Here is a 26,867-nt window from a genome sequence, read left to right on the forward strand (position 1 = left end):
AGATGACCTTGTTTCTAAGCGACACAAAGTTAAAGTTAAAATCAATACATTTAAAATCAACCTCAAAAGGGCCATGTATTAAATTAATTGACAAAGGCAAAAAGGGACATTTTTATTATTAATTCATTAATTAAATATAGTTAATTTTCATTAGTTTTGCAATCCTAAAATGTATTTTCAATTAGTTTCCATTTTTTAAAAGCATTTTCGTTTTTATTTTAGTAACGGAAACTTCTTTTTTTTGTTTTTGTTGTGTTAATTATTTAATTAGTTTCCTGTTAACTAAAATAACCTTGGCACATATACAGACAGGTAACATCTATTGGCTATACCTGCATAATCACTTAATCATGACATGGTATCCACGGTGAACCACACTACCGACATATGACATTTTGAGGTTGAAGTCAGGAATTGGGACGGAGCCCTAATGCATATGTGATAGGTGATAGTAAGCAGCTAACAGAACGATGATGCTGCTGCAAGGAAGTGTGGAGAGCTGGCATTTGAGGAGCAGGGTGAAGGTTGACCTCCCACTGCAGGGATTTTAACAGCAGCCACCCGGCCGCTCACCGGTTCCAGATGTGGCATCCCTGTCGTGGGGTCGCGCACACATCTGCGCAAATGGACACGAGGGCGCTACCTCCCACTGGCGCAACACATCCCTATTACCTTAGGTCATAAACGACCTCTGACATCCACCGCCCCGCCTCCCCCCTGGCTGCTCCCAGATGATTGACATGTTTGAAACATCCCCTCCAGCCTTTCTCGGTCCTCCATGTCTGTATTTTAATAACAGTAATCATATTTCAAACAATCACCATTTTTCAGTGACGGATTAACCCAATTCCCACATCCTACTCATAGACCGCCTTATTTATTTCGAGCCATCCCACAACCCATTTGCTCAGAATTAAATTTTGATGGAGGCCTGATGTGACGTCGCATGATATGCAGTCATCTGCCGCGCATTAACATATAGGTTCTACATGACCACAGTTTAGGTACAATGTGGAAATCATTAACTAACAGCACACTCACGTGTACACCTGTTCAGGGGACACTATGAAGGGACATAAACTATGTCTCAAAGCTAGAAAAAACAATTCCCCAAATCCCTTTCACCTGCCATCTGGCTGAAGCGATGCCTGATCTCTGCCAGGAAGGACGAGAAAATAATGTTAGCGGAGGTTCATGGAAGTCCGCGGGGACCCGGGCCCCAACCCTCTGGCGTTGTATGAACTAATCAGATTCATAAAAATGACAACGTTGACATTTGTAATGAAATAATGGCCTTGCCTGGACTGATGACACAAGGCTCAAAGAGACTTTCCTGCAGGGAGTTTTTTTCCCTGAGTACTTTAATAAGGGGGATCAAAATAGCAAATATATCAAAGTATTTTTGCCCACTGTCAGTATTTTTATTTATTTATTTATTTATTTATTATTATTATTATTATTATTATTATTATTATTAATTTATTTTAATGTTTGACATGCAATGGACCATGCATACGGTTTGGCATTTGCAAATTCAGCTTTTTCAGGATTGTAACTTGGCAAAAATAAATTTAAATTTGAACACAAAAGGAGGGTCTTTTTTATTTACAGTATTTATTTCTGTAATTACTACATTAACAATAACTCCCCATGTAAAAAAAAAAAGTCAGTCAATTTCCCCCCCCGAGTACTTTAATAAGAGCGGGTCAAAATATCAAATTTTTCGCCCACTGTCAGTATTTTTATTTATTTATTTATTTGATTTTTTAAATATGATTATTATTATTATTAGTAGTAGTAGTAGTATTTATTATGTTTATTTATTTATTTTTTACATTTGACATACAATGGACCCTGCATATGGTTTGGCATTTGCAAATTCAGCTTTTTCAGGATTGTAATTTGGCAATGATATATTTAAATTTGAACACAAAAAGCAGGGTCTTTTTTTATCTATTTATTTTTGTAATTACTACATTAACAATAACTCCCCGTGTAAAAAAAGTATGTTACACCACCCCCGAGTACTTTAATAAGAGGAGATCAATATGGCCAATATACCAAAGTATTTTCACCCACTGTCAGTATTTATATTTTATTATTATTATTGTGTTTTTTTATTTATTTTTAAGTTTGACATACAATGGTCCCTGCATAAAATTTGGCATTTCTGTAATTACTACATTAACAACAACAACCCATATTAAAAAAAAAAGAAAGAGTCAAACTATTAAGCTTTTATTGGCAAAAGGAGCCCTCAAAAAAAGTCAGTAGTTGACTAGTGCATGTAAACAGCTCATTGCAGTCCGAGCGAACAATCATCTATTATTTAAAACAATGTAAACACTTGCACAGTTTCACAAACTTATTGACATATAAAATATTTTTGATTCATAAGATTCTGACCCTTTACTGAAAGCAAACCTTGGGCAACCTGCCTACACAACTTCTCATTCTCACAATTACTCCTCAGAGGCAACCCCCACACTTGTACCATAATAAAGTCTATTAATCACTTCATGGTTTAACATGTGCACACTGAGGGAACTGCTGTCCAAACTAAACACATCACGATGTTTGCAAAGACCACTTATAAGAAGGGTTACTAGACTAAGACATATAAAAGATGTGTGAATTAAGGACACTAGCTTTAAAAAAAAACAACAATAAAACAATACTGTATTATTTTATGATATTCCAAGAAATGTGATTGTAGTCTTTCAATCATACTGCCCAACTTAATTGGTTGTCTTTTGTAGTGCAGCATTGCAAACTAAACCAGAATAACATAAATATACTGGATTTTAAAAGTCTACACACCCCTGTTCAATTGTCAGGATTTTGTGGCTAATGTATTTTTCCCCAACACCTTTTCCACCCTAAAATATGTGTGACTTATACCTTACACAATTCAAATGGAAAAACTCATTCACTCCCAGCCATTTTCACTGAAACAACCCCCTTCACTCCCGTCTGTTTTACTGGACTTTGCATGGTCCATAGACTATTCTGTTCTATTGCTGTAAAAACATGTAACCTAGCAAAAGAAAGATTAGAGTCTCTTCTTTCATCGGGAACAAAGTATATTTCTGTTTTGCAGCAATTAGCATTAGAATATAGCTAAGTTTCAACATTATTCACAAATCTGTTTAAAACAGTGGGGAAAATAGCCTTTTTGCAACATGGCCCTGGTTGTTCTCTTATCTGCTGCCACCTGTTGGCCGTTTTTTGTAATAACTACCATTGCTTTAAGTGACTTCTTCAGGTCAAAGGCTGCATCAAAGCCTTTTGTATACTTTAAAAACAAAACAAAAAACATATAAATGTGTTTTTGGGACCATGGCAATGTTTAAAATATAATTTTTTTTTATACGTTTTTGGGAGCAAATGAGTTAAAAAAAAAATCAGCTTTTCAATGGGAAGTAAACGTAAGCAACTGATATATTGTGGTTGCAAACCCTAAAACTGGAGATGTATCTTTCTTTCTAATTTTCAGAATTAACCAATCGCATCCAAACTTATGTAAAATACAGTAGTCATCACACAACTTCCACCATTTAAAATGCTTCTGATTGACTACAAATTAACTTCTTCATGAGGTTGAATGTGATTTGTGGTTTGAACAGTCACAACTGCTGTTATAGGGGGTGTGCACACTTATGCAAACACATTACTTCAGTTTAACATTTGAATAGGGGTGTGTGGATTTTTTAAATCCACTGTATTGGTGTTGTGACTGTGTTTTGGGTTGGGTTACGGGGTCATTATGTTGTTATGGTCCTCTTATTTTGTCATGTAGGCCTTTATTCTGTCATATTGAATGGGACTTGGTCCTCGTTGGATTTACTGAGTGACTTGGTCAAGGTTCCTTCACTAAGTGTTTTTTTTAGGCCATCTGTATCCAGCTCTGTTCTCTGTTTTTTGGGTCCAATTTTTGCACTTCACATGACATTTGGTAAATAAATACTTGATATACTTTCTGACCGTGTCAATTTAAACCAAACATCGTCATCATCTTGGTAAATTCAGAATCTAGATTGTGCAAGTGTAAACGTCTGGCTGAGTGTACAACTACTAATCCACTATGTAAACAAGATGATATTGCATATTCCATAAAGATTACATCATGTGAGGTTACACCTTTACTGTAGACTGGTAAATTCGCCAGATTGCTATTTTGAGCCAAAAATAACCAGCAGACATTTGTCAATGTTTAATCAAGGAAACGGGAGTGAGGCAGGGGACCAAGGAAAGCCAACTCCCGGGCACTTTATTTCGAAGTCAACACTCTTAGAAGTTTGAAAGACCGCCTTTTCAGTATGCATTGTTACCGCAGTGGATGAAAAAAAGAAAAGAAAAAAGAATGCCGTTGCTCTTTGACTTTCTCATCCGCACTGAATAGATTTTTCTTTTCACTGCACCCTCATCAAAACATGTTCTATTGTTGTGAAGAACAGATGGAGGGCGGGTATGTATATCTGAATTCAATCAAAGTGCAGCAAATGACTCCTTGCAGCTGTCTGTGCAGAATTACAAACTCCCAGATAGCCCATCTTTTCTGTTGACACTTGGCCCATAATAGCATAATGCAATCATGAGAGGTAATTGTCCAGGTTTCAGGGTCTTCATAATCACATTAACTTGCCTTAGGTATCAAAATCATTATAATTGTAATCACAAAAATAATTGTGATCGTAATCACACTTTCCCCGTCAGACAGTTCGCGCTTCCTTTGAACTTATGGAACTTAGACTCAAATAGGATAGTAAAATAATCATGGAGCTTAGAAATTAGAATAATAACATTGGGGCCACTATGCACACTAATGCTTTCTTTGTGCAATAAGGATTGACCATTTGCACAAGGCAGCAGTGTGCCTTGAAGCATTTTCTTTTGCTTTTTTAATTTTCAATGTAGGTGAGAGGCACTGTTTTTATATATATATATACTGTATATATATATTTATTTATTTTTACTTGATGGATGCTCTCGTTCTGGCTGATATTAAAGTTTTCTATTCGTGGCATGAAGGGTTGTCATAGGAATGTGCAATTAATCAAAATTAAATTACAATTTAAATTATTACACGCCACAATTCTAAAAATCAGCAGTATCGTAAAAACAGGATTATTAATCCTCATTTTGAGTTGTTCAAATTAATACATTTGCACCTTTTTTATTTAAAAATGATAAATTTATTAAATTTTGTTGGAACTTGCATAATTATAGTGTTTCAAAGAATTGTATTTGTCTTAATAAGTTTTACGTGTAAACATTTTCTTGTTTCGTACCAAAGCATAAATGATCGTCCAAATCGTGATTTTAATTATTACCAAAATAACTGTGATTCATATTTTCTTCATAATTGAGCAGCCCTAGTTTGTTATGATACCAAAATGTGGATTTTGATGCTGTACCTCGAAACCGGCACTGAAACTATCCCATGGCAAAAACTTCAAACATCAGTAAAAAATACAGTGGAATAATAGCTCACGACGAAACAACTTCAAATTATATTTATTTGTATTAATTTAAACAATTACTATAAACATACTAATTACAATATTTTGATAAAACAAAAATACTTTTTTTTTTGTATTTATTTTATTTTTATTTTTTTTTACTTAATTATTTATTTATTTTACATATTTAAACACTATGCTATTATGTAAGTCTTCAGGCAGCATCAAATCAAATTGAGTATTAAACATCCCATACATTAGAATTGCGGACGGAAGCCTAGCGGAACAATGGAACATTGATTGAAATTAATAGCAAAGTTATTTCACCCCAGTCAGTCTTCATTTATAGATTGACAGAAAGCCCGCAGTGTTTAGATATTTGAAGGAATAAACGCTTAATGTTTTCCCAATGTGCCAGAATTAGGAAATATTTGGCAATATTTTTGCCATGTAAAATTCACGATACAGTACAGTACTGGTATTGGTAATTAATTCAACACATAGAATTGCGATGGAACATTATACTGTTAAAAAAAAAAAAACATCTCAACGAGATTCATTGTATGTGAGAAGGGAATCGCTGACTAATCGGAATTTATTTATTTTTTATTTTTTGTGTCCAAAAAGACAACAAATTAAAAGAATGTGCCGCTGCCTGAGAAAATGCTCTTTGGTGGTCTGGAGGGAACGGGGACGAGGAGAGTCACAGTGGAGTGCTGGCCACTGATTAGAAGCCGGGCAGAGCCGAGCAGATAAGAGAGCTTGGACATCATAATCAGCTGCCGCAGAGAAAGACGGAGACTGTAGCTCACTTCAGGCATAAAATGAAGAGGGAACATTGTCAACTTGTCGTTCGCGTGCCCCCACTTTGCCCGGAAAAATAGATTCGGGGCTAACGTGTGCGCAGATAAGTCAGAGACTGAACAACACCACACATGCTTTCTTTCTTTCTGCCTTCCTCCCTCAAGGCCCTCGTGGGTGATAGCCGCAGAAAAGGCAGCTCTTCCAACCCAGACGAGGTCCAATCACAAAGCGCGATGTCTCTACGGCCTTGTTAAAAAGGGACCAATCAGATAAGCGCCTCCACGAGCATAAAAGAGGCCAGAGTGACGGCTGCCGGTACTGGACTGAACAGATAGAGATCAGACTAAACCCCACAGGCTCGAGTCCTGCCTTGATGACACTCCAAAGAGTTAATAAGCTCCGTTAGAAACAGTGTGCCAGAATTTTGAAAAATAACAAACGCTACTGCCGGCTTTCATCAAGTTGATTGTGTTGCCGAGTGCAACGATTTAGATGATTTCACCACCTTTCATCCAAAAAGTGGTTGGTAAAATACAATGCAAGCCTTGGGGGACACCTTTTCGCTCTTGCATTTAATTCATCAATCAGAGGTTGGAATCCATTTCGTTGCCCCTGAATCATAATTCTTCAATCTTACCAAGCATATGAAGTCACAATCATTGGACTGCCCAGGCCTGGTTGACTGCTCGTTGGAACGCGCAGAAGTTCATTTTACAAGTGTCAACTCGATTTAATCACTGCTGATAAATCTGAATTCGGGGCGCACTGACCCAGCAAGTGACTTTTGGAATCACACCACACAGCGAATATATATATATATATATATGAACTAAAACACGTAATTATTCACTTTAGAAATGAAGAAACAATTAACAAATCTGATTTTTTTTAAACCGATACTGGTCCGTTCCGTCTTCAATTCCGCTTATCCGGGGGTCGGGTCGCGGGGGCAGCAGCTTTAGCAGCGAAGCCCAGACTTCCCTCTCCCCAGCCACTTCAGCCAGCTTCTCCGACGGGATCCCAAGGCGTTCCCAGGCCAGCCGAGAGACGTAGTCTCTCCAGCGTGTCCTGGGTCGTCCCTGGGGCCTCCCGCCGGTAGGACATGCCCGGAACACCTCCCCAGGGAGGCGTCCAGGAGGCATCCGAACCAGATGCCCGAGCCACCTCAAACGGTTCCTCTCAACGTGGAGGAGTAGCGGCATAAACCGATACCGATCAGGTGAAAATAACATGATCGGCCCAGATTTCCGATCATGTCGATCGGATCAGGACAACCCTAATGATGAATTTCAAGTTTTTTTCAAAAATCTTTACTTTGGCTCAGTCCACACATTTTTACGAACTATTGACCAATCTAAAGTGTTGAAAATGCTTTGCTCACATTCCTGTCCCCAGCAGAACTTGCATACTTTCAATATGGACTTCTTTGGCAGGTGGGATTATTATTAGCCCCTCTGATTTCCCCCAGGATTGTCTTTCCACTAACCATGGGACAATCCAGGCTTGGCTGAGTGATAGGATTTGGGAGCAGGTACAAAAGAATAGAAGAATTGGGTGTGCCTGGTGCGCAGGGAACTGGGACTGGCACTCACGCATGCAGAACGTAGCGGGAATGAGAATGTGGCGCAAGACAAAGAAATGGTGTGACAGCAGTCGGGATTTAAATAGCGTGTCTTGGTTTTAGGGGAGGGAATGCCACTTATCTCCCGCGCTCTGCGCGTCTGTGTTGATTTTGCTGCTTAGCATGACAGTCGTTTTGGGAGGTGCTCAAAGGAGTTCTGGATGGAGCGTCCTCCTTCCCCGGGTGCGAGCAAGCCTCCAGGGCGCACTGAGGAAAATGTGTTCGGCCCTGGGCCAGTGGGGGGTTGCACTGGCAACGGGGAGGACCTTCACTGCATCCTTGAGCCAAATACCGGAGAGAAAAGTGCGAGCGCTTTCTCAGCGAGGCCTCCAGATGTTTCTTTCAGCGAAGAAGAGAGCCTTTGTGAGGTTTGTGTGTGCACACCATTTGACAGCCTTCCACCCTTCTCTGCATTTTCCAAAAGAGGGAGTGATATCAAGCCCTATTGTTTCAATTCAATTAGCTGTTATTACCAGCGGCTGTTTGATCGCTGAGTTCATTTAGTCGATGGAGAACAATGAGGCAGCAAGCTGTCTTTTCATTCAGCCCGTATTAATATTGTTCCCCCGCGCTGGAGAATTCCACAGGGCTCACCCTACACCCCAATGTCCGCTAACACAAAGCCGAGATGACTGAGTATGAAGGGACGGTGCATTCGAGAGCGATTAACAACGCCAGCGGCCTGCAGCGCCACACAAATGCAGAGCCACATTGATTTGGCTGTAGTGATGAGCACCGTTCCGTCATGCCAAATCCGCTGGGATGGACAAGCGCCATTAGGTGAGCGACTCTGAACTAGAGCTGTCAAAATTAATTGATTAATCAACAAATAATCGATTATTAAATGAATCAACAAATATTTTCACTCATTCACTCCCAGCCATTTTCACTGAAGCAACCCCCTTCGCTCCCAGCTGTTTTACTGGATTTTGACTGATTTCGCAAGGCCCGCAGAATACTGTGTTTTATTGCTATAAAAACATGGAACCTACCAAAAGAAATATTAAAATATATATTTGTATCTGTTTCCGTTTTGCAGCAATTAGCATTAGAATATAGCTAAGGTTAATCATTATTCAGAGATCTGTTGAAAACACTGGGAAAAAGAGCTTGTTGCAACATGGCCCTGGTTGATCTCTTATACTCTACTGCCACCTGCTGGCCGTTTTTTGTAATAACTACCATTGCTTTAATCCACCTCTTCAGGTCAGAAGCTGCATTAAAGCCTTTTGTATGCTCTAGCATAAAAAAAAAACATTTAAAAAAAAAACTACGTATAAATACGTTTTGGGGAGTGAAGTACAAAGTATTAAAAAACATACTTATACGTTTTTGGGTTTGAATGAGTTAATAGAGTAATCGTATGGAGCCATTTTTTTTAAATTGTCCAAATCCTCTGATTTCAGCATATCAACAGTAATTCACTGATTTCTGTAGCTTTTCACGAAAGAAGACTGATTAACTTTACTCAAAGCAAGACATTTGCAAACATCTGTTTTTACTTTGGAAAACAACAACCAAACCGATAACAGTACAATATAAATCGCCCCTTTTGTTGATCACTATACAAATATGAAGTACAAAATAAACACCAATCACTGGTTAAAGCAACACTAATTAACTTTCAATTTACGTTGATTTTGGCGGCGCCATATGGACAAAAGCGGTTAAATCTGGGCCGATGTTGATCCTTGACTGTCCTTTCATCGGGGGTAGCTTTTGACGTATGCCATAAAGCAGTCAGCACATTTGTCGTTTATTGTGTGGCAGTGTTTCCTACCCTCAAAGTTGCTTAATGCCAGCAGAAATGACACAGACCACCTCAGGCTAGCACTAGTTTTAAGTTGTTTCAACGGAAGAATTCTGAAAATGTTTTATTAAGGTTGAAAAGTTTCTTAGTGCTACTTTAATAAAGAGTAATCGGGATGCTTTTGTAATACATTTTAATGCAAAATTAAAATTAATCCAATTATAATAAGAACATTAAATCACAAAAAATAACATTTACCGTTTTTTTGTTTTTTTTACCAACCTACACAATTTGAATGAGAATACAATGAAAACGCCAAAGTCACAAAATTACAAACTCAGCAAAACTTTGTAGATGAACAAAAGCTCATTGAGTCCTCAACGCTTGTTGTAAACCTTTTTGTCAAGCTAAGGTAGGCGTGTTTTATTGTTATTAAATTTGAGAGTGGTTGAATTATCTCAAACTTGTTTTCTGTTTCTGTTCTGAACTATTTCAGCAGTGTTTTGTGAAGGTGGGACTTGAAAATTTGAACAGGCCAGAACTCTTTTTGAGCACTCACCTCTCTTGTTCAAGCCTCATCCTCTGAGTCTCCTCCTCGGATGCCTGAACATCTTCAGCTTTAGATTTACTGGAGGCCCTCCTTTCCACTCTGTCTGCTGGCTGTTCGTTACCTCGGCTCTTCCCAAACCTTTAGCAAAAAGAGAACGGCACTCACGTTTAAATCTCAGATTTTTCAAACTCCTCCTTCAAGCAAACAAAAATAAAAAAAAATCAGGTTAAACTGCTCAGAAAGGAAATTAAAGTGTCAAACTGTCATACTCTTCAGGCTCAGTGTGTACCAGGGGAGACAGCTGAGAACACGGTCTCCACCATTTGTTGTTGAATGACTCGGTCTCCTTCATGCGAATACAATCATGACATTAAAATGTGAAAACAAAAGTGTACTCAATACATTTGAAGTCCAGATCTCATTGAACCAATCAACAAAATATCTAACATTTTCAAAAGTTAAAATAGTAAAAACCCTCAGGCACCTTCCAGAGATTGCAGAGACGGCTCGTGACAAAGTTGGAACAAACTACGGGAAACCGGGACGGATGCAACGTTGCAAACTTTTACATTTTAATCACACTAGATACACACGAGTGGTGGTAAATCCACGACAGCTTTACAGTGAAGTGCGAATAAGCTGAGCCGATGATCGTAAATTCCTCAGGTCAGCCAAGCTTGGTGCTGAGGGAATAAACGGTGGGAGACCTGCAGGCTCAAAATGATGAGGAATGGGAAATAGAAGAATGCTGTCCTCATGAGGAGGCAGAGATTCCAACCCACATGCAATATGGAGAACTCTTAGAATCGGACTCCATCAGCTGATCAGCATCATAACTCACAACAATGTGCTTGTTGACAGTGGATATCTGATTCCAACTTTATACATCCGCAAATACGTTTGGAAATGCGGCTGAACTAATGATAAGGAAGAAAGAGTCATGCAATTTTGTCCAAGGGTGATGTAATTATTTGCTGGCCAAAAGGAGGGTGTAGGAGGAAGAGAGATTTGTTTAATAGTTATTGCCAGCTCAAAAAAACAAACAAACAGAAATAAATCAAATAAAATGCATGTGATGCACTGGACAGTAAAAAAACATGCTTTACTGTCACGTGGCAGAATAAAAGGCCATATAAGACAAAATAAGAGTGACTACTACAAGGACTATAGCAACTGCATAGGAACTGACAACATCATCATTAAAAGGGACATAGAAACTGCATATATTTTACGATACGATACGATACGATATACTTTTATTTTCCCCGTGGGGAACTTTTTCCTGGACTCCGTCCAGCTGCAGTTTACAGTGAGGAAGAAAAAAAACAACAGAATAGAAAGAGATAAAATCAAAATTAAATAAGAAGTGCAGCAGTAGTTTACAGTAAGAAAAACAACAGAATAGAGAGAGATAATTAAAATAAATAATACACACACACTCCTATATATATATATATATTGCACCACTTAGTTAATGTCGGTTATTAAGCAATTTGATGGATGTCGGCAGGAATGAGTTCTTGTAGCGGTTCAGCCTGGTTCTGGGGGCCCTGAATCTCCTGCCGGAAGGCAGTAGCTGGAACTCATGATGCAGAATGTGAGTCGGGTCAGTAACAATTTTCTGTGCCAGTCTGGTGACGGACCGCTCATAAAGCATCTGTAGGGAAGGATGATTCCTGACCCCCATGATCTTCATGGCAGTCCGCACCAGACCGGCAATCTGTGACCTTGACTGCACAGTCAGGTTGCCGTACCAGGCCGCAATGCCGTATCTGATGATACTTTCCAATGCAGCCCGGTAGAACAACAGCATGATCCTCTGCTCCACTCCATAGACCCTCAGTCTGCGTAGGAAATAGAGACGCTGTTGGAGTTTGGAGCAGAGACTTCCAACGTGTACCCTCCAGCTGAGTGTGTTGTCAATGTGGACCCCCAGATACCTGTATGAACCCACCTGGCTGATGTGATTGCCTTTAATGACGACTGGCCCGTGGTCACCCACAGTTTTTGGATCAAATATCACCTCCTCTGTCTTCCCCACATTGAGCACAAGATGATTCCGGTCACACCACTGGACAAATGTCTCTATTTCTGAGAAATAGTCCAGTGGGCTACCGCAGCAAACCACAAAGAAAGACTGTTAAAATCTGGTCCCATGACAGCATTGAGACCCTTAAAGGATGTTTCCTATGCACAGAGTGGAATACCTTTGATGGGCTGGCTATGGATACTGCTGCTGTGACTGTAACTGACTATATTAAATTCTGTGTGGACAACATTATACCTACAAAGGAAATAACTGTTTACCCTAACAACAAACCGTACATTACTAAGGAGGTTAAAGACTGTATTAACCGCAAAAAAAGGGCATTTAAGAACCAGGACAGAGCCCAGCTCAAACTGGTTCAAAAAGAACTCAAACACATGCTTAAAGGAGCAAAAAGGAAGCACAAAGAGACTATAGAAAAACACTTTGCTGCTAACAACTCTAAGAAAATGTGGGACACCATGAGGAGGATCACCAACTTGACTCCTGCTCAAAAAGGTCTCAGCACTGCATATGAACTACAAAATAAGAGTAACAAATACATCATCATCATCATCATAAGGGACATAGCAATGACATAGCAACTGACAACATCCTAATCATCATGAGGGACATCAAAACTGCATTTCAACTACAAAATATTATAATAAACAGACTGACAAATACAACATAGTCATAAGGGACATAACAACTGTGTATCATCTACAAGATTGACTAGAGAAACTAAGAGTGACAAATGTATCATAATGATAAGGGACATAACAACCGTGTAGTATCTATAAAATAAGATTAACTAGACAAACAAAGAGTGATTACTGCTACAGGACCATAGTAACTGCCAACAGCATCACCGTCACCATAAGGGATATAGCAACTACATAGCAACTGACAACATCGTCATCATCATAAGGGACATAGCATCGGCATAGCAACTGACAACATCTTCATCATAAATGACATAGCAACTGTGCAACATCTACAAAATAAGATTGACTAGACAAATCAAGAGTAACTACTACAGGACCATAGCAACTGACATCATCATCATCAATATTCTCTTCATAAGGGACATAGCAACTGCATACAAAATAAGTGTGACAAATACAGCATCATAAACAAACAAACAAACAGACAAACAAAGAGTGACTACTGCTACAGGACCATAGTAACTGCATAGCAACTGACAACATCATCATACATATAAAGAACCATAACATCACAATGACCCAACCCAAAACACAGTCAGTACAATAACTGCACTTTGTTTATCTATTTATTTATTTACTCAAATCTGTGAACTATCAGCCATCTGAAAATGACTCCTCCTTGGAAGTTACTGCTTTGGATTAGCCATCTTTTAAAAATGGCTACATCCTGATGGGAGATTTTTTGCTTACGCCCAGGAGAGGTCAAGGTGATAATGTTTGGGATCTCATCCCCAGACTGCATGCATTACCTAATTAATTAATCAACAAATAGCTCCAAGTAAGTAAGAGTCAGTAATTCATCCTGAGGCTGCTCTCTATCATCTGTGCAGGTGACAGTTTTTGAAGTACGTCCAAAAAAAAAAGAAAAACGTCTACTTTCAATTTATCAGTACATTGGGCGATTTGTGAGTGTCAAACATATTGGCATGTTAGACAGAATCAGGGCATCAGCAGCAATAAAATGAAAAGTTACCTCCTCTTTACTGGCAGCCTGAAACATCCAAGTGAAAGACAAGCAATCCATCCATCTTTCCATTCCCTATAAGGCTTATCCTGTTCAGAGTAGTGGGGAGCTGGAACCTATCCCAAGCTTACTCCAGGCGAAAGGGAGACAGCACCCTGGACTGATCACCAGTTCATCAAGAGAAACCGTTACATTTAAATAAACAGCAAAGCAATTCCTAAAGACTTTTTAATGTAGTTAAAAAATAAATAGAAAAATACCAGAGAGCAAATACAATTATTTGGGTTAAACGGTGCCAGGAGGAAAGACACGATTCACTCATTTCTATTCTCTTTTTTTTCTTTTTAACTAGCATCATAGCATTAATCATGCTGTATTGACAGAGAAGTTGACAAGGCCTGATAACATATTGATTGGTAGCTGAAATACACCGTTTGAATGACAATGGCGTCTTTCAACCTGACAAAATGAGGCTGTGTATCAAGCTGGGAATACGTACTCTAACTTATGTGGAATGCTCTTTAAAAAAAATAAAAACTCCAAGGAAAGTGCCAAAAATAACTGTTGACGTTGAGGTGTTTAGTTATTTCACCTAGAGTACTTTCACACCTTTAGTTTGCTTTCTGTAAGTTGCAATAATGATGTGGAAAAATGTCTAGGTGAGGTAAGAGGTTAGAGTCAAAATTACTTCACTCGTGCAGGCTTTGGTGGACCAAGGTAAGACACACCAGGGGGAGAAAAAAAAACTACCGTTTGATTATTAAAACAAACTAAAGGGTGCTAGTGTGAAGCCCCCATTAGACCTGAAATAGCTGTCTGTGAGTTTAAATGTGTGGAACTTATGACCGTTATCCGTGTTTGACCTTGAACAAATCTGACGTTAGATCTGCTAGCTGTTACCATGGTTACAACCAGCAAGACTCCACAGAGCCAATTAAGGTGAACATGATGTTGCTAACCACGTGAAAATATGTTTGTTTTTTTTAAACTGCAGCAAATGTAACATGGATTTAATGATGTAATAGCTTGAAGTAATAATTTCGAGTGTAACACCAAAACCAAAAAAATAAAAGAGGTTTATTTGAGTAGACTTGTTAACTGTTCACTCCCAGCCATTTTCACTGAAGTAACCCCCTTCGCTCTGTTTTACTGGATTTTGGCTGATTTAGCAAGGTCCACAGAATATTGTGTTCTATTGCTATAAAAACATGGAACCCACCAAAAGAAAGATTAGCGTCTCTTCTATCATAAGGGGAAAAATGTATATTTGTTTCCATTTTGCAGCAATTAACATTAAAAAATAGCTATGTTTCAACATTATTCACAAACCTGTTGAAAACATTGGGGAAAAGAGCTTGTTGCAACATGGCCCTGGTTGATCTCTTATGCTCTGCTGCCACCTGATGGCCGTTTTCTGTAATAACTACCATTGTTTTAAGCGACCTCTTCAGGTCAGAGGCTGCATCAAAGCCTTCTGTATGCTCTAGCATAAAAAAAATAAAAAAATTAAAAAAACTTAAAAAAAAAAAAAACGTATAACTACATTTTTGGGACAATGGCAATTTTTAAAATAGAATGTTTTTCTATGTTTTGGGGAGCAAATGTTGTTGCCCAATGTTGTATTTGATGGGTGTAAAGCCTCACAATATTTACTTTTTCAGTGTTAAAAAATAAATAAACTGAATATTTCAACACCATAAAATTAGCAAGTGGGCTATATTGCTAATTATATTTACAGTAGACTAAAAAAACAAGTAGCTCTCACATCCTTATTTTATCCATGTAAATAGACCATCACATCCTCATGAAGCTCTGATCTGCTCGCGACTAACTGGCCGTGGTCTTGTTTAATGATCCATTCCTAAGCATCCATCTCACTCGGGCGAACAACAGTCAACTAAAAGTGATGAATGCGTGCGTGCCGAGTTCTCTTCTCCAACAACAAAGAAAGCCGGAGTGGAGAGCTTGCGAGCGAAGGAAACGATAGCGACCGCGCAGCTGGATAACGCGCGAATATGATCAATGAGATAGCAAAGCGGCGAATGCAGATATGCGGAGAGGATATCTATGACCCGTAGGAGTCACCCGCAAGCCGGAGCCATGCGCCATTCATCACCGCTTGGCCTGATAATGTCTGAATGGCCATCAAGCCTCATTTGGACTGCATGCAATCTTGCACGTGTCAGTCATATCAAATAGATTCAATGCTTTGATGGCTACTAATGTGATGAAACGCCAGGAATAAAGTAGGAGCGTTCAATTTAAGTGTCATGCCACAGCGGCTCATGAAAGATATATAGTTTAAACGTAATCGGCTCTGCCCCTGGTGAAAAAAATAAGTCACCGAACTGTAATTTCACCGCATAAATCACAACGAAGAGTTTATAACAGTGACGGTGGGATGGATCATTTACATTGATTTAAAAGGTAACTTCAAGGGGAGTAAATATGTCATTGACATGAAATGTCTGTAAATATGAACGCATACAAGCCTGAGATTTACAACACCTTTGGAAGAAAATGTGGTTTCTTTGCTCGTGGTGAGTTTTTAAAAGTAGAATACAGAATTATAGGCATCGGTCTTTAAATTGTCTTTCTTACATTGCAGAAAAACTGAATTTGAAAATACCTACTAATAAAGTCAAGGTAGATCTATTTTTCTTGACAACACACAGATGCAGAAATCTATTAGGGTGACAGTAACTCAACCATAATGACTTGGCCTTTGGATCAGAGAGGAACAGTTCAAGATCCACTGCAGGCAAAATGCATTTGTTAGAGGAATGCTTGTATGTGTACTGTAGTAACTAGTGATGTGCACACCACTGAGACCAAGACAAACAAAGACTTTTGGAGATCGAGATGAGACCAAGACTTCTGGAGATCGAGGCCGAGACAAATCCAAGACTTTTGGAGGTCGAGAGTGAGGCAAGACCAAGAATTTTGGAGGTTGAGAATGAGACAAGATCAATAATTTTGGAGGTCGAGACCAAGACTATATCAAGAATTTTGGAGCTTGAGACCCAGTCAAAACCAAGACTTCTGGAGGTCGGGACTGAGACAAGACCAAGACTTCTGGAGGTCGAGACTGAGGCAAGACCAAGAATTTTGGAGGTTGAGAACGAGACAAGATCAATAATTTTGGAGGTCGAGACCGAGACAATACCAATATTTTTGGAGCTTGAGACCCTGTCAAAACCAAGACTTCTGGAGGTCGGGACTGAGACAAGACCAAGACTTCTGGAGGTCGAAACTGAGGCAAGACAAAGACTTCTGGAGGTGGAGACCGAGACAAGAGCAAGACTTTTGGAGTTCGAGACCGAGACTATACCAAGAATTTTGGAGCTTGAGACCGAGACAAAACCAAGACTTCTGGAGGTCGGGACTGAGACAGGACCAAGACTTCTGGAGGTCGAGACTGAGAAAAGGCCAAGACTTCTGGAGGTCGAGACCGAGACAAGAGCAAGACTTTTGGAGGTCAAGATCGAGACAAGACCAAGACTTCTGGAGGTCGAGACAGAGGCAAGACCAAGAATTTTGGAGGTTGAGAACGAGACAAGATCAATAATTTTGGAGGTCGAGACCAAGACTATATCAAGAATTTTGGAGCTTGAGACAGAGACAAAACCAAGACTTCTGGAGGTGGAGACCGAGACAAGAGCAAGACTTTTGGAGGTCGAGACCGAGACTATACCAAGAATTTTGGAGCTTGAGACCGAGACAAAACCAAGACTTCTGGAGGTCGGGACTGAGACAGGACCAAGACTTCTGGAGGTCGAGACTGAGAAAAGGCCAAGACTTCTGGAGGTCGAGACCGAGAAAAGGCCAAGACTTTTGGAGGTCAAGATCGAGACAAGACCAAGACTGTTTATATCAAAGAAAAATCACTCCCCAAAAAAGAACAAAATGACTAGTGTCTTTATTTTCATTACATTTATTGACAAAAAAACAAAGTTTGCTATGTTATTTTTGAAACACAACACAAGTACAATGAAACAAATCTGAAATCTAGGGGGCGTGGCACTCCAGGCAACAACAGGAAGGCAGTGAATATTTTCCCTGATCACATTTTTTTGGGCCCCAGTCCGTGTCCCTGACCACCAGACTTACCAAGTTTGCTGGGAAAAACCCTACATTTCTCTAATTACTTGTTAGGGAAAATAAGCATAGTTTCCTTCCATATTGGTGAGTACAGAGACAGCTCATCATTTATAAAATGTAAAAAGCATTGCAATAACAAACTAATTAATGCCTGTTTTACGAAGATCCCACGGTTGCATTTATCAGCCATTTTTGTCTCTTTACATTTGACTTCTTTCACTAAGAACACTTTGAGGTTGTAACTACAGTACTTTGCAGCAGCCTCAAATGCATCATTACTTTCAGAACATTAGGCATAAAATATTTTTGCATCATTCAGAGTTGAGAAAAGAACATGGGACTCAGCACGCATGAAAAAACAGCATCCATCTACTGTATGCGAGTAAGCGACGAGAAGATAATTTCAAGGGCAGACTTGGAAGAGTCATTTGGTTTCTGCTTGGCCAACCTGAAAGTTAATCTGAATCTTCCAGGCTGGAGCTCCGACATGCATTTGAGGCATTTGTTGCAGTGAGGGGTGAAAAGAATAAACTTGACTTCCATTTACTTTTTCCACTTTCAAACCGCTATTATTAAGTCTTTGTAGCCCTTTCAATGGTCACTCTCAGATATGTGTGACTTTAATAGCCCATTTAGTCTTGTAATCGATTGTAGTGTGCACAAACTTCAGAAGTTTAGAACACTATAAGGGAGGCAAGTACATGTGTACCCAATGCTTTGTTTTGTGGCTAAATGATAGTGTTTATTAATTAAAATTGATGAAACCACAAAGACCAAGTACAGTACCATGGGGGACACCCTTCACCATTGATGCCCCGCCCCCTCCACATCCAACATTCTGGAATACAATGTGCATACAAGCAAGGTGCTTTTTTTTTTTTTTTTGATGCAGAAAAGAATCAGGAAATGTGAATCGTTCTCTGAGAACACTTAGGACTTTGTGTGACTACTGATGGTTTTCAGCTCTGAGGGAGAGCTGACTGAATGTGTTCAGAAATAGTATGAAAACAGCAGGGTGACATATATGAAGTGGTGAGAATGGGTTTCAGAATGTTTCATGCTGGGTGGGAAAGCAGTATGTACTGCATCACGGAGGCATGACATATTTATTCATGGTTAGGCCATGCGCTAGTAGGAGGACACACTGCAGGCAATATCTTCGATCGGTTCCAAAAAAAAAAAGCCAGCTGAGAATATTTTTGACTTGTGTCATCATAAATACACGAATAATAAACATAAACATTCTTTTGTAACATTTACACTTGGATCAGTTAGTGTGTCATCTATTGTGCATACATTCACAATAGATGACTTGTGTTGTCTGTATTGTAAACAGCCTTCACAAAACAAAAAGATGAGGCCTCCTTCAACATAATTGCCTTTAATGTTTCTCATAAATCATAGCTTCTGTGCATGGAAATGTGTTTGTGTGTGTGTGTGTGTTGGGGTGTTTTTGTTTTAGGCTACGAGGGAACAAATCCATGACACCCCCTGATTAAAGTCTCTCATTACAACACAAATAAACAATCCAGATGTATTTGCACGTCAATTTGTTAAAGTGTGCGAGGCGAGGTGGTTTTGAAGGACGATTTGCATGGAAAAACCTCAGAGGGAGGTTTCGCGTGATGGAATTGGCTTTCAGAATGTGTTAAAATCATACATGAGCGTAGACATTTGACTACAGTAGCGCTCAACCAACCTGGCGACATGCTCGGTACAAAGATACAAGAATAGGGATGAGGAAAGATGCGGGGTGGGGGGGTGTGGGGGGGTCAGTGCTGTGGGTTCTTAGTTGAGAAGCTGCAGTTGGCGGCTCAGTCTGTGACCCAGATACGGCGCCGCACACTGCATTCCTAATGGTCCATTTTGATCACTGACACTCTCGTTATCCTCCAGCCGGCTGTTGCCGCTCATCACGGTTACGGAAAAGTCGGGATTCGGCAGGCGCGGCAAACAAAGTATACTCGGTTCTTTTTATAAAGACTGTCAGTGTTCATATAGTGTATTTTGTGTACGTATTTTGGTCATCTTTATTTAATTTTTTTTAGCCCTGCAATTGTTCCTATTTTTTATGTGCTCTAGATGGACATACTAGTCAATAAAATGTCCTGTTTCTAAGCTGCTCTTCTGAAAAAAACACAAAAAAAACAGTCAAGGGCATTTATGTATCTCGCAGACTGACTTTGGAATACAGGCATGGACACACACTGGTCTAAATGTTGCATTTCAGTCTGTCGAAGAGGGAAGACAGCGGAAGCACTGATCCGTGATATACATACCCCCCACCCCCCCACCCTCCCCGGCATCCAGAGGGAGACGAGAGAGGTCTTTCTGTCAATGCTACGATGAATGTACAGGGCAGATGGGATGTGAAGAGGCGGGGAGGGATAAGGGTGTGCATATCGAGAGAGAAAAAAATGTCTGGGAGTGACAGTAATTGTGAGTAAAGTGAGGGTGAGCAACAGACGGAATCTGCACAACTGCACATTGCAAACAGGGGTTGATAAATAACTAGAGGTGGGCATTCCATCAGCCCGTCACTGACGAATGCTCGTTTTGCTGACGAATGACGAGAAATGTTTTTTTTTTTTTTTTTTTATGACGGACTAAGCACTGACGAAACTGGCTTTTCATCCACCCGTGTAATAGTCACTAACCAGGTTAAGCACCAAAGCGCCTGTTTTGTTGATGAATGACGGACTGACGGAATGCCCGCCTCTGCCTGTCGTTCCTAAAATAGTGGTGACGAAGGAAGCGTGGTTAAAATAAAATGACGTAAGTGCTGTTGAATGACGTACCAACCAAATTTTGTAATTTGCCCACTTCTTGGAAAATAACCTTGGACACATCCCGTCAATAAAACATCTACATTTGGATTTAATTATAAATGTTGAAAGTTAAAGATTTCTTGAATACGCCTACCACACATTTATTGTAAGTTATATATTTATTCCACAACAAATGTTATGCTTTTTCCTTCTGAAATGTATGTTTGGCGCACTTAATAGTGTAAATTGCAAAATATACGGGTCAGGTACTAAAACCGATCCCGACTCAGTGTTTTAGAGTCAAATGCTAAAGGGCTATTTTAATATTTTAGAGTCATCTATTTTTACCATCTCTATATAAATAATAAATATATTGTTAAAGTTTCAGTGTCATAAAACTGAGTATTGCTATCTGTGCTATTCTTATTAAGTGTACTATACATATTATAGTTTGTACGGTATAAGATAAGATAAGATCCACTGATTCTGTAAAGAGATTCAGGAACTCCAAATCGACCTTCAGCAGAATACATTTCTAATGCAATCAAAAAAGTTAACAATTTTTTGAACTACAGCTACAGTACTAGGTAAAAATAATATCAGTCAGCATGGTAGAAAATTCTGATCCATTACATGCTAAACACGTCAAGACAGACAACACGAGCGGCACTATATGGCTGCATTTAATTGGCTGCCTTTGATGGAAATCAGTGGTGTAATCCAACATCGATTGATATTACCATTGTAATTCAAAAGCAATTTTCACAGCTTATTCTTTCTCTTGCCCACGCTGGTATCCTCTCCCTCCCCACGAACCGTCTTATCGCTTACATGTTGAGATGTGCGCACACATCAGCAGGTGGGAAGTCATGGGATGGGAAAGGTCATTTCAGCCAAAGGCCCCTATTTCATTACATGCTAAGCCCCGTCCGCGTGGTTGGGTGAGCAGACTAGCAATGAGTTCTACAGTAGCAAGTGCTTCATTTACCTTGCAAGGGGGGTAAATAAATTGATTCTCAAATGTGCATTTTTTTTTTTTAAATCTCTCATCTTGAAAATCAAGAATGATTAGCATTGCTAATTGTAAGGCTACCACTTCCTTCAAAAGAAAAATAAATATTACATAGGGCGTATTACAGGCGTTGAGAGCTTCATGTGTACTATTTACAGAGAAACACAATATTTTCTGCATTCTTATTATGAATCTTTCTCTCTTTTGAGAGTCAATATATTTAATAAAACACTTGTCAAAAGAGAGATACAATAATTTCATCGTTACCACCAACAGCTTTTTGGAGGCATTGGTCTTCTGATGCTGCTGTTAATTTTCAAATTATTTGTCAGGGAGAACGAAGCGTGCAAATTTTTTGGGTTGTTTTCTTCCTTCAAGTTTGTAAAGGGGTCCCTCAGGGGTCTGTTCTAGGTCCACTGTTGTTTTCCGATTATATCAATGATCTCTGTCAAAATGGCTCAAATTCCTGATTGGACTTAAAAAAAAATTCCATTGTTGAACAAATTCAGTTGGGTTATTCCATTAAAGAAATTGGGTCAAATGAATAACCCACAAAACAAAACAAAAAATAGGCTTCTTTGTGGATTTTTTTATTTATTTATTATTTTCATTTAATAATATTAATAATGTAATTAGTTTAATAACTCAAAATGTTGGGTTGGTCCACTTTTGACCAAATTCAGTCAGGTTATTCAACTAACCCAAAAAGTTGGGTCATACGAATAACCCACAAAACAAGCAACAACAACAAAAAGGTTGCTTTTAAAATTATTTTTAATTTAATATTTTTATTAATCTGATTTGTTCAATGACTCAAACAGTTGGGTTAGTCCATTTTTGACCCAACCATTTTTAATGTGCACCATTGTACGCTAATTGCTAAGTATCCATCTCTGTAAATCGCCAGACTCTCACACTGGTTAATGTATTATTGGGCTCCTCCCATCTTACCTTTGTGCATATGTGTGGAAAAACCAACAGCTCTATGGTTGTACTCGCAAAAAAAAAAAATCTTCAAATGACAGGATCAAATACGCTGTTGCCATTTTATGGAGTACCTTATAAAAGGAAATGATATTGCCAGTGGTCTTGGACTTTCCTACACTACTGCAAGCATATTTTTAGAAGAGAACTCACAGACAATGGTGGGTTTTGTGTGTGATCCCTTGGGTGTTGTTTCATTAGTAGTCATAGGCCTAACAGGGATGGGTGCACCACTCCACTTAATTTGAGCTCTTTAATAACAGACTACGATGTCTCCGAGAGGGCTGCGAACATCAGCTCTCCGCCTGAGACGCAGCGCGAGAGACATCTCTGGATCTCATTTCAGGTTGACAAGATTTCAGATTCAATTAAATCTGTCTCGCAGCGCCATCTCTCCTCACACACAAACCAGACGCTCCCCGTGCTTCGAGGTCTCGACGGCAGCGCCGCATGATCATTCCAAACCTAATCACTGTGGGTTTGTCTGATGTAGACCCATTGCTGCCCAATTTGATTCGCGTCAAATGGACAAAGGGATTGGAAGAGAAACCGGCTAGCCAACCCTTCCACTTCTTCAGTCTCGCCACACGGCTCAAACAGTCAGCTCTCATTCTCATGTGGTGGCTAAAGTCACAGAGAGTCCTGTCTTCCCCCTCCTTAATCCGATCACTTAATGTCTCTCCTTACATCCAAACACTTTAACCTACCAGAGAACTGAAAGTGGTGTCCAATTCGTTGAGGCCTGCAGCACAGCTGCTTCCAGGTTTGTAAAATATATATATATATTTTTTTTTTTTTTACCCAGCTCCTGTAACAGTGAGGCTAGTATTTACAATAACTGCTTATGTGTCCCCTGCGCTGGGCCTTGTTTCACGTTACATGACCTGCAGTACAGGTTTTGCTCAGTCAATCTTTGAGAGAAGCTCTGTTTAGAGCTGGGGTGGGCAAACTCGGTCCTTGAGGGCAGGAGTCCTGCAGGTTTTGGATGTGTTCTTTCTCCAATCAGCTCATCAGCAAGCTCTGCATAAGCCTGACAATAATGTTGTGTGATCCTGTTTATTGGAATCAGCTGCTGTTGGAAGTTTGCCCACCCCTGGTTTAGTCATCACCTGCAGAGTGTAGAGTTATTAGAACTGAACCTGGTGTCATTGGACTGCACTTGGGATATTGAGTTCTCTATTGAGACATCTCAGTTCATTTATATAGTTCAATTTATAACTTGAGTTGCAGCTATTAAAAAAATTTGTGATTCGGATTTCCTACTGAAAATTCAATTGAATAATCGGGTATTCAGATAAAAATAAATATTTGGTATCAAAAGCTTGGTTAAGCACGTATCCCACTGAGGAGCGAACATTTGCGCCGCTAGCGAATGTTGATTTTGTTATCATTTGCATAACTTCCATAGTTTTAATGTTTTTTCTTGTCCTAAGGAAATTTTGTATATGTTCAAAATTCCAAGGGATCCCTCAGAGATATTTTCTAGATCCATATTTTTTTTTTTTAAAAGACCATTAAAACTACAGGCAAGCATTTTGCAAACGTGTCCTCATGTGAAATCAGCATTCGCTAGGATCGCAAATGTTTGCCTGAGTGGGATTTGGGCTTTGAGGAACAATTATAAATACAGAGACAAAAAACACAAAAAAAACACACATTTACATTTAATAATGGATGACCAACTGGTGTTCATTTTTAGATAATCAACATTATTTTTCCGTTAAATTTAAACTGTGCTTAGCAGCTCACTATTTTCCTCTCTAGAAACAGTAATTTTTTAGACCATTTTGGTCTACGAGACAAAGTGATGTTAGAAAACAGCACCTTTGAGTAAGCCTGGTTTGTTGAAAAAGTGATGAGTATGGTGTCAGACTGTCAGCATCATTTACGTCTATTAAACTGCCTTTGAAAAGAAATGCGGTGACTCTCGCCAGTCTATATGAGGCAATTGAGTCTTGCTAGCTGCTAATGCTAACTTTCAGAGGTGGCAAATCCAGGTCCAGAAAGCAAAAACCCTGCCACAGTTTGGCTTTAGCCATTGATCCCAGCTAGCTAGGGAGTTAGCTAGCTAGTACTTGGTAGTCAAAGTGTGATAGGGTTTTTACTTTCTAATTCTGCTAACGAACAGCCCCACTTATAATGAAGTTTAATCCAATAATACGAATGTTCCTGTCCTTCACTATTTTTGTCTGTGGTCATCACAAGGCATAATGCGTGTTTACATGTAATTATCATTACCAATCACCAGCCACCATCACACCAGCTGTACTAGACACATTATGATGAGTAAGGTGGCGCCAAAGAGGAACAATTATCATTTTTGCCCAGATTACACTGAGCAGATGTTACGGCCCACATGTGGAGGTGGCTAATTGCTGTCTTCAACGCAACTGTGCCATAACACAACCAGCATATGTGAATGTGCGTTTAAGGATGGCAGAGGCGCACGAGGGCGGAAAGTCGGATTGGGATGGTCGTGTGCGTGTATAAAAAAGCCGCGGTAATGCATGTGTCATGTCGGTGTGCTAATGACCAAACTGGCTGCTGTTCCTACCCACACAAGCAGAAAGATTCATATGGGCTTGGAATGGTGCAGGAACACACCAACTACTCGCTCTCGTGCTATACTGTGGTGGTCTATGCCTCATTGAGTCATTGAATTGCACTCACGTAAGCCTGCTAACACACACGCAGCCAAACAAACTCCCAGTTTGCTTCCACTAGTGCTGTCACTAACGACTTTTTTTTAATTAATTCACTCCCAGTCATTTTCACTTAAGCAATCCCCTTCACTCCCGGCTGTTGTGCTGGATTTTGACATATTTTGCAAGGCCCACAGAATATTGTGTTCTATTGCTTTAAAAACATGCAACCTACTAAAAGAAAGAAAATGATTAAAAAAAAGTATATTTATATCTGTTTCCGTTTTGCAGCAATTAACATTAGAATATAGCTAAGTTTCATCATTATTCACAAATCTATTTTAGAACAGTGAGTAAATGAACTTTTTTTTCAACATGGCCCTGGTTGATCTCTTTTGCTCTGCTGCCACTTGCTGGCCATTTGTGTAATAACTACCATTTCTTCAACCACTCTTTGCAGTTGAGAGGCTGCTTCAAAGCCTTCTGTGTGCTCTAGCATAAAACACATTTTAATTTGTTTTTATAAATATGTCTTTGGGACACTTAAAACATTTAAAATAAAACATATTTATACATTTTGGGAGCAAATGAGTTAAAAATTTCAGTTGAATTTAGTGGATATAAATACTCATAGTTTCTTATCTTCTGCGTACATATGCACATTTTACACAAACACCAACACAATTAGCTTATGCTAAACCATCAAGATTAGCATTACCCCTGAATAAACTCGAATCACTTACTTATCGTATTTTTCCTGAAAATCAGTTCATAGTCCAACATATGAAAAATCCAATTTGATCAAAATCATCATACAGTAGGCCATTGTTGCAGCATAATAACCGCACAGAAAGGTTTTTCAAATAACTAACTTTATGCTCCAGGATCCTGCGCCGTCACCCTGATGTTTTTCTTTGGTTCGATCCCATTTTAAAATTAGAAACGCCATAAGTACTAGCTATTGTAGCTTCGTACTTGATAATGCGCTAATAGCGAATGCTAACCTAGTTTAAAAACTCATTGTGGCCAACTGGGTCAATTTGGCTTGGTTATTGCACTTTTTTATTGCATTTGGTGGCGTAAAATCGTAGTAATAGTTCTTATGGAAAATGCTGGATAGCTTAGCTTGCACGCTACTTGGAGGAGTGAAAAAGAAAAAAAAAAAAACTTGGAGTCGCCGCCATATTGGGAGGAGTGAGTCTTCACGTAGGGCCACCATCTTACGAGTGTTTGGCTCCAATAAATTCATTAAAACCCTTTTATTTATTTAGCGATTTTGACGCGGATTGTTTTGTTACAAACATAACACATGAAGCGATGCTAATTTTCTCCCTTTTCAGTCTAAAGAGACCACAAACAAACCCTAAGAAGCACCTTAGTAGTAGTGAATGCCGGTCAGAGTCCGTCAGCAATAAGTGTCTGTACAGAAACACAAAATATCGGTTCCGGCAACTT

At 39.3% G+C, this 26,867-nt stretch overlaps 1 protein-coding gene across 2 annotated transcripts in view; it reads right to left on the bottom strand.

The window, feature by feature from the left end:
• Positions 1 to 26,867, bottom strand: part of LOC144040306 (partitioning defective 3 homolog) — a 284,979-nt gene that overhangs the window by 64,341 nt on the left and 193,771 nt on the right. For both annotated transcript variants that reach the window (XM_077554419.1, XM_077554418.1), the window contains one exon: positions 10,197 to 10,325. In XM_077554419.1, coding sequence (XP_077410545.1) covers positions 10,197 to 10,325 — 129 coding nt within the window. The remainder of the gene's footprint in view (positions 1 to 10,196; positions 10,326 to 26,867) is intronic.

Source organism: Vanacampus margaritifer, chromosome 20, assembly GCF_051991255.1.
Source record: "Vanacampus margaritifer isolate UIUO_Vmar chromosome 20, RoL_Vmar_1.0, whole genome shotgun sequence".
Taxonomy (NCBI): Eukaryota; Metazoa; Chordata; class Actinopteri; order Syngnathiformes; family Syngnathidae; genus Vanacampus; species Vanacampus margaritifer.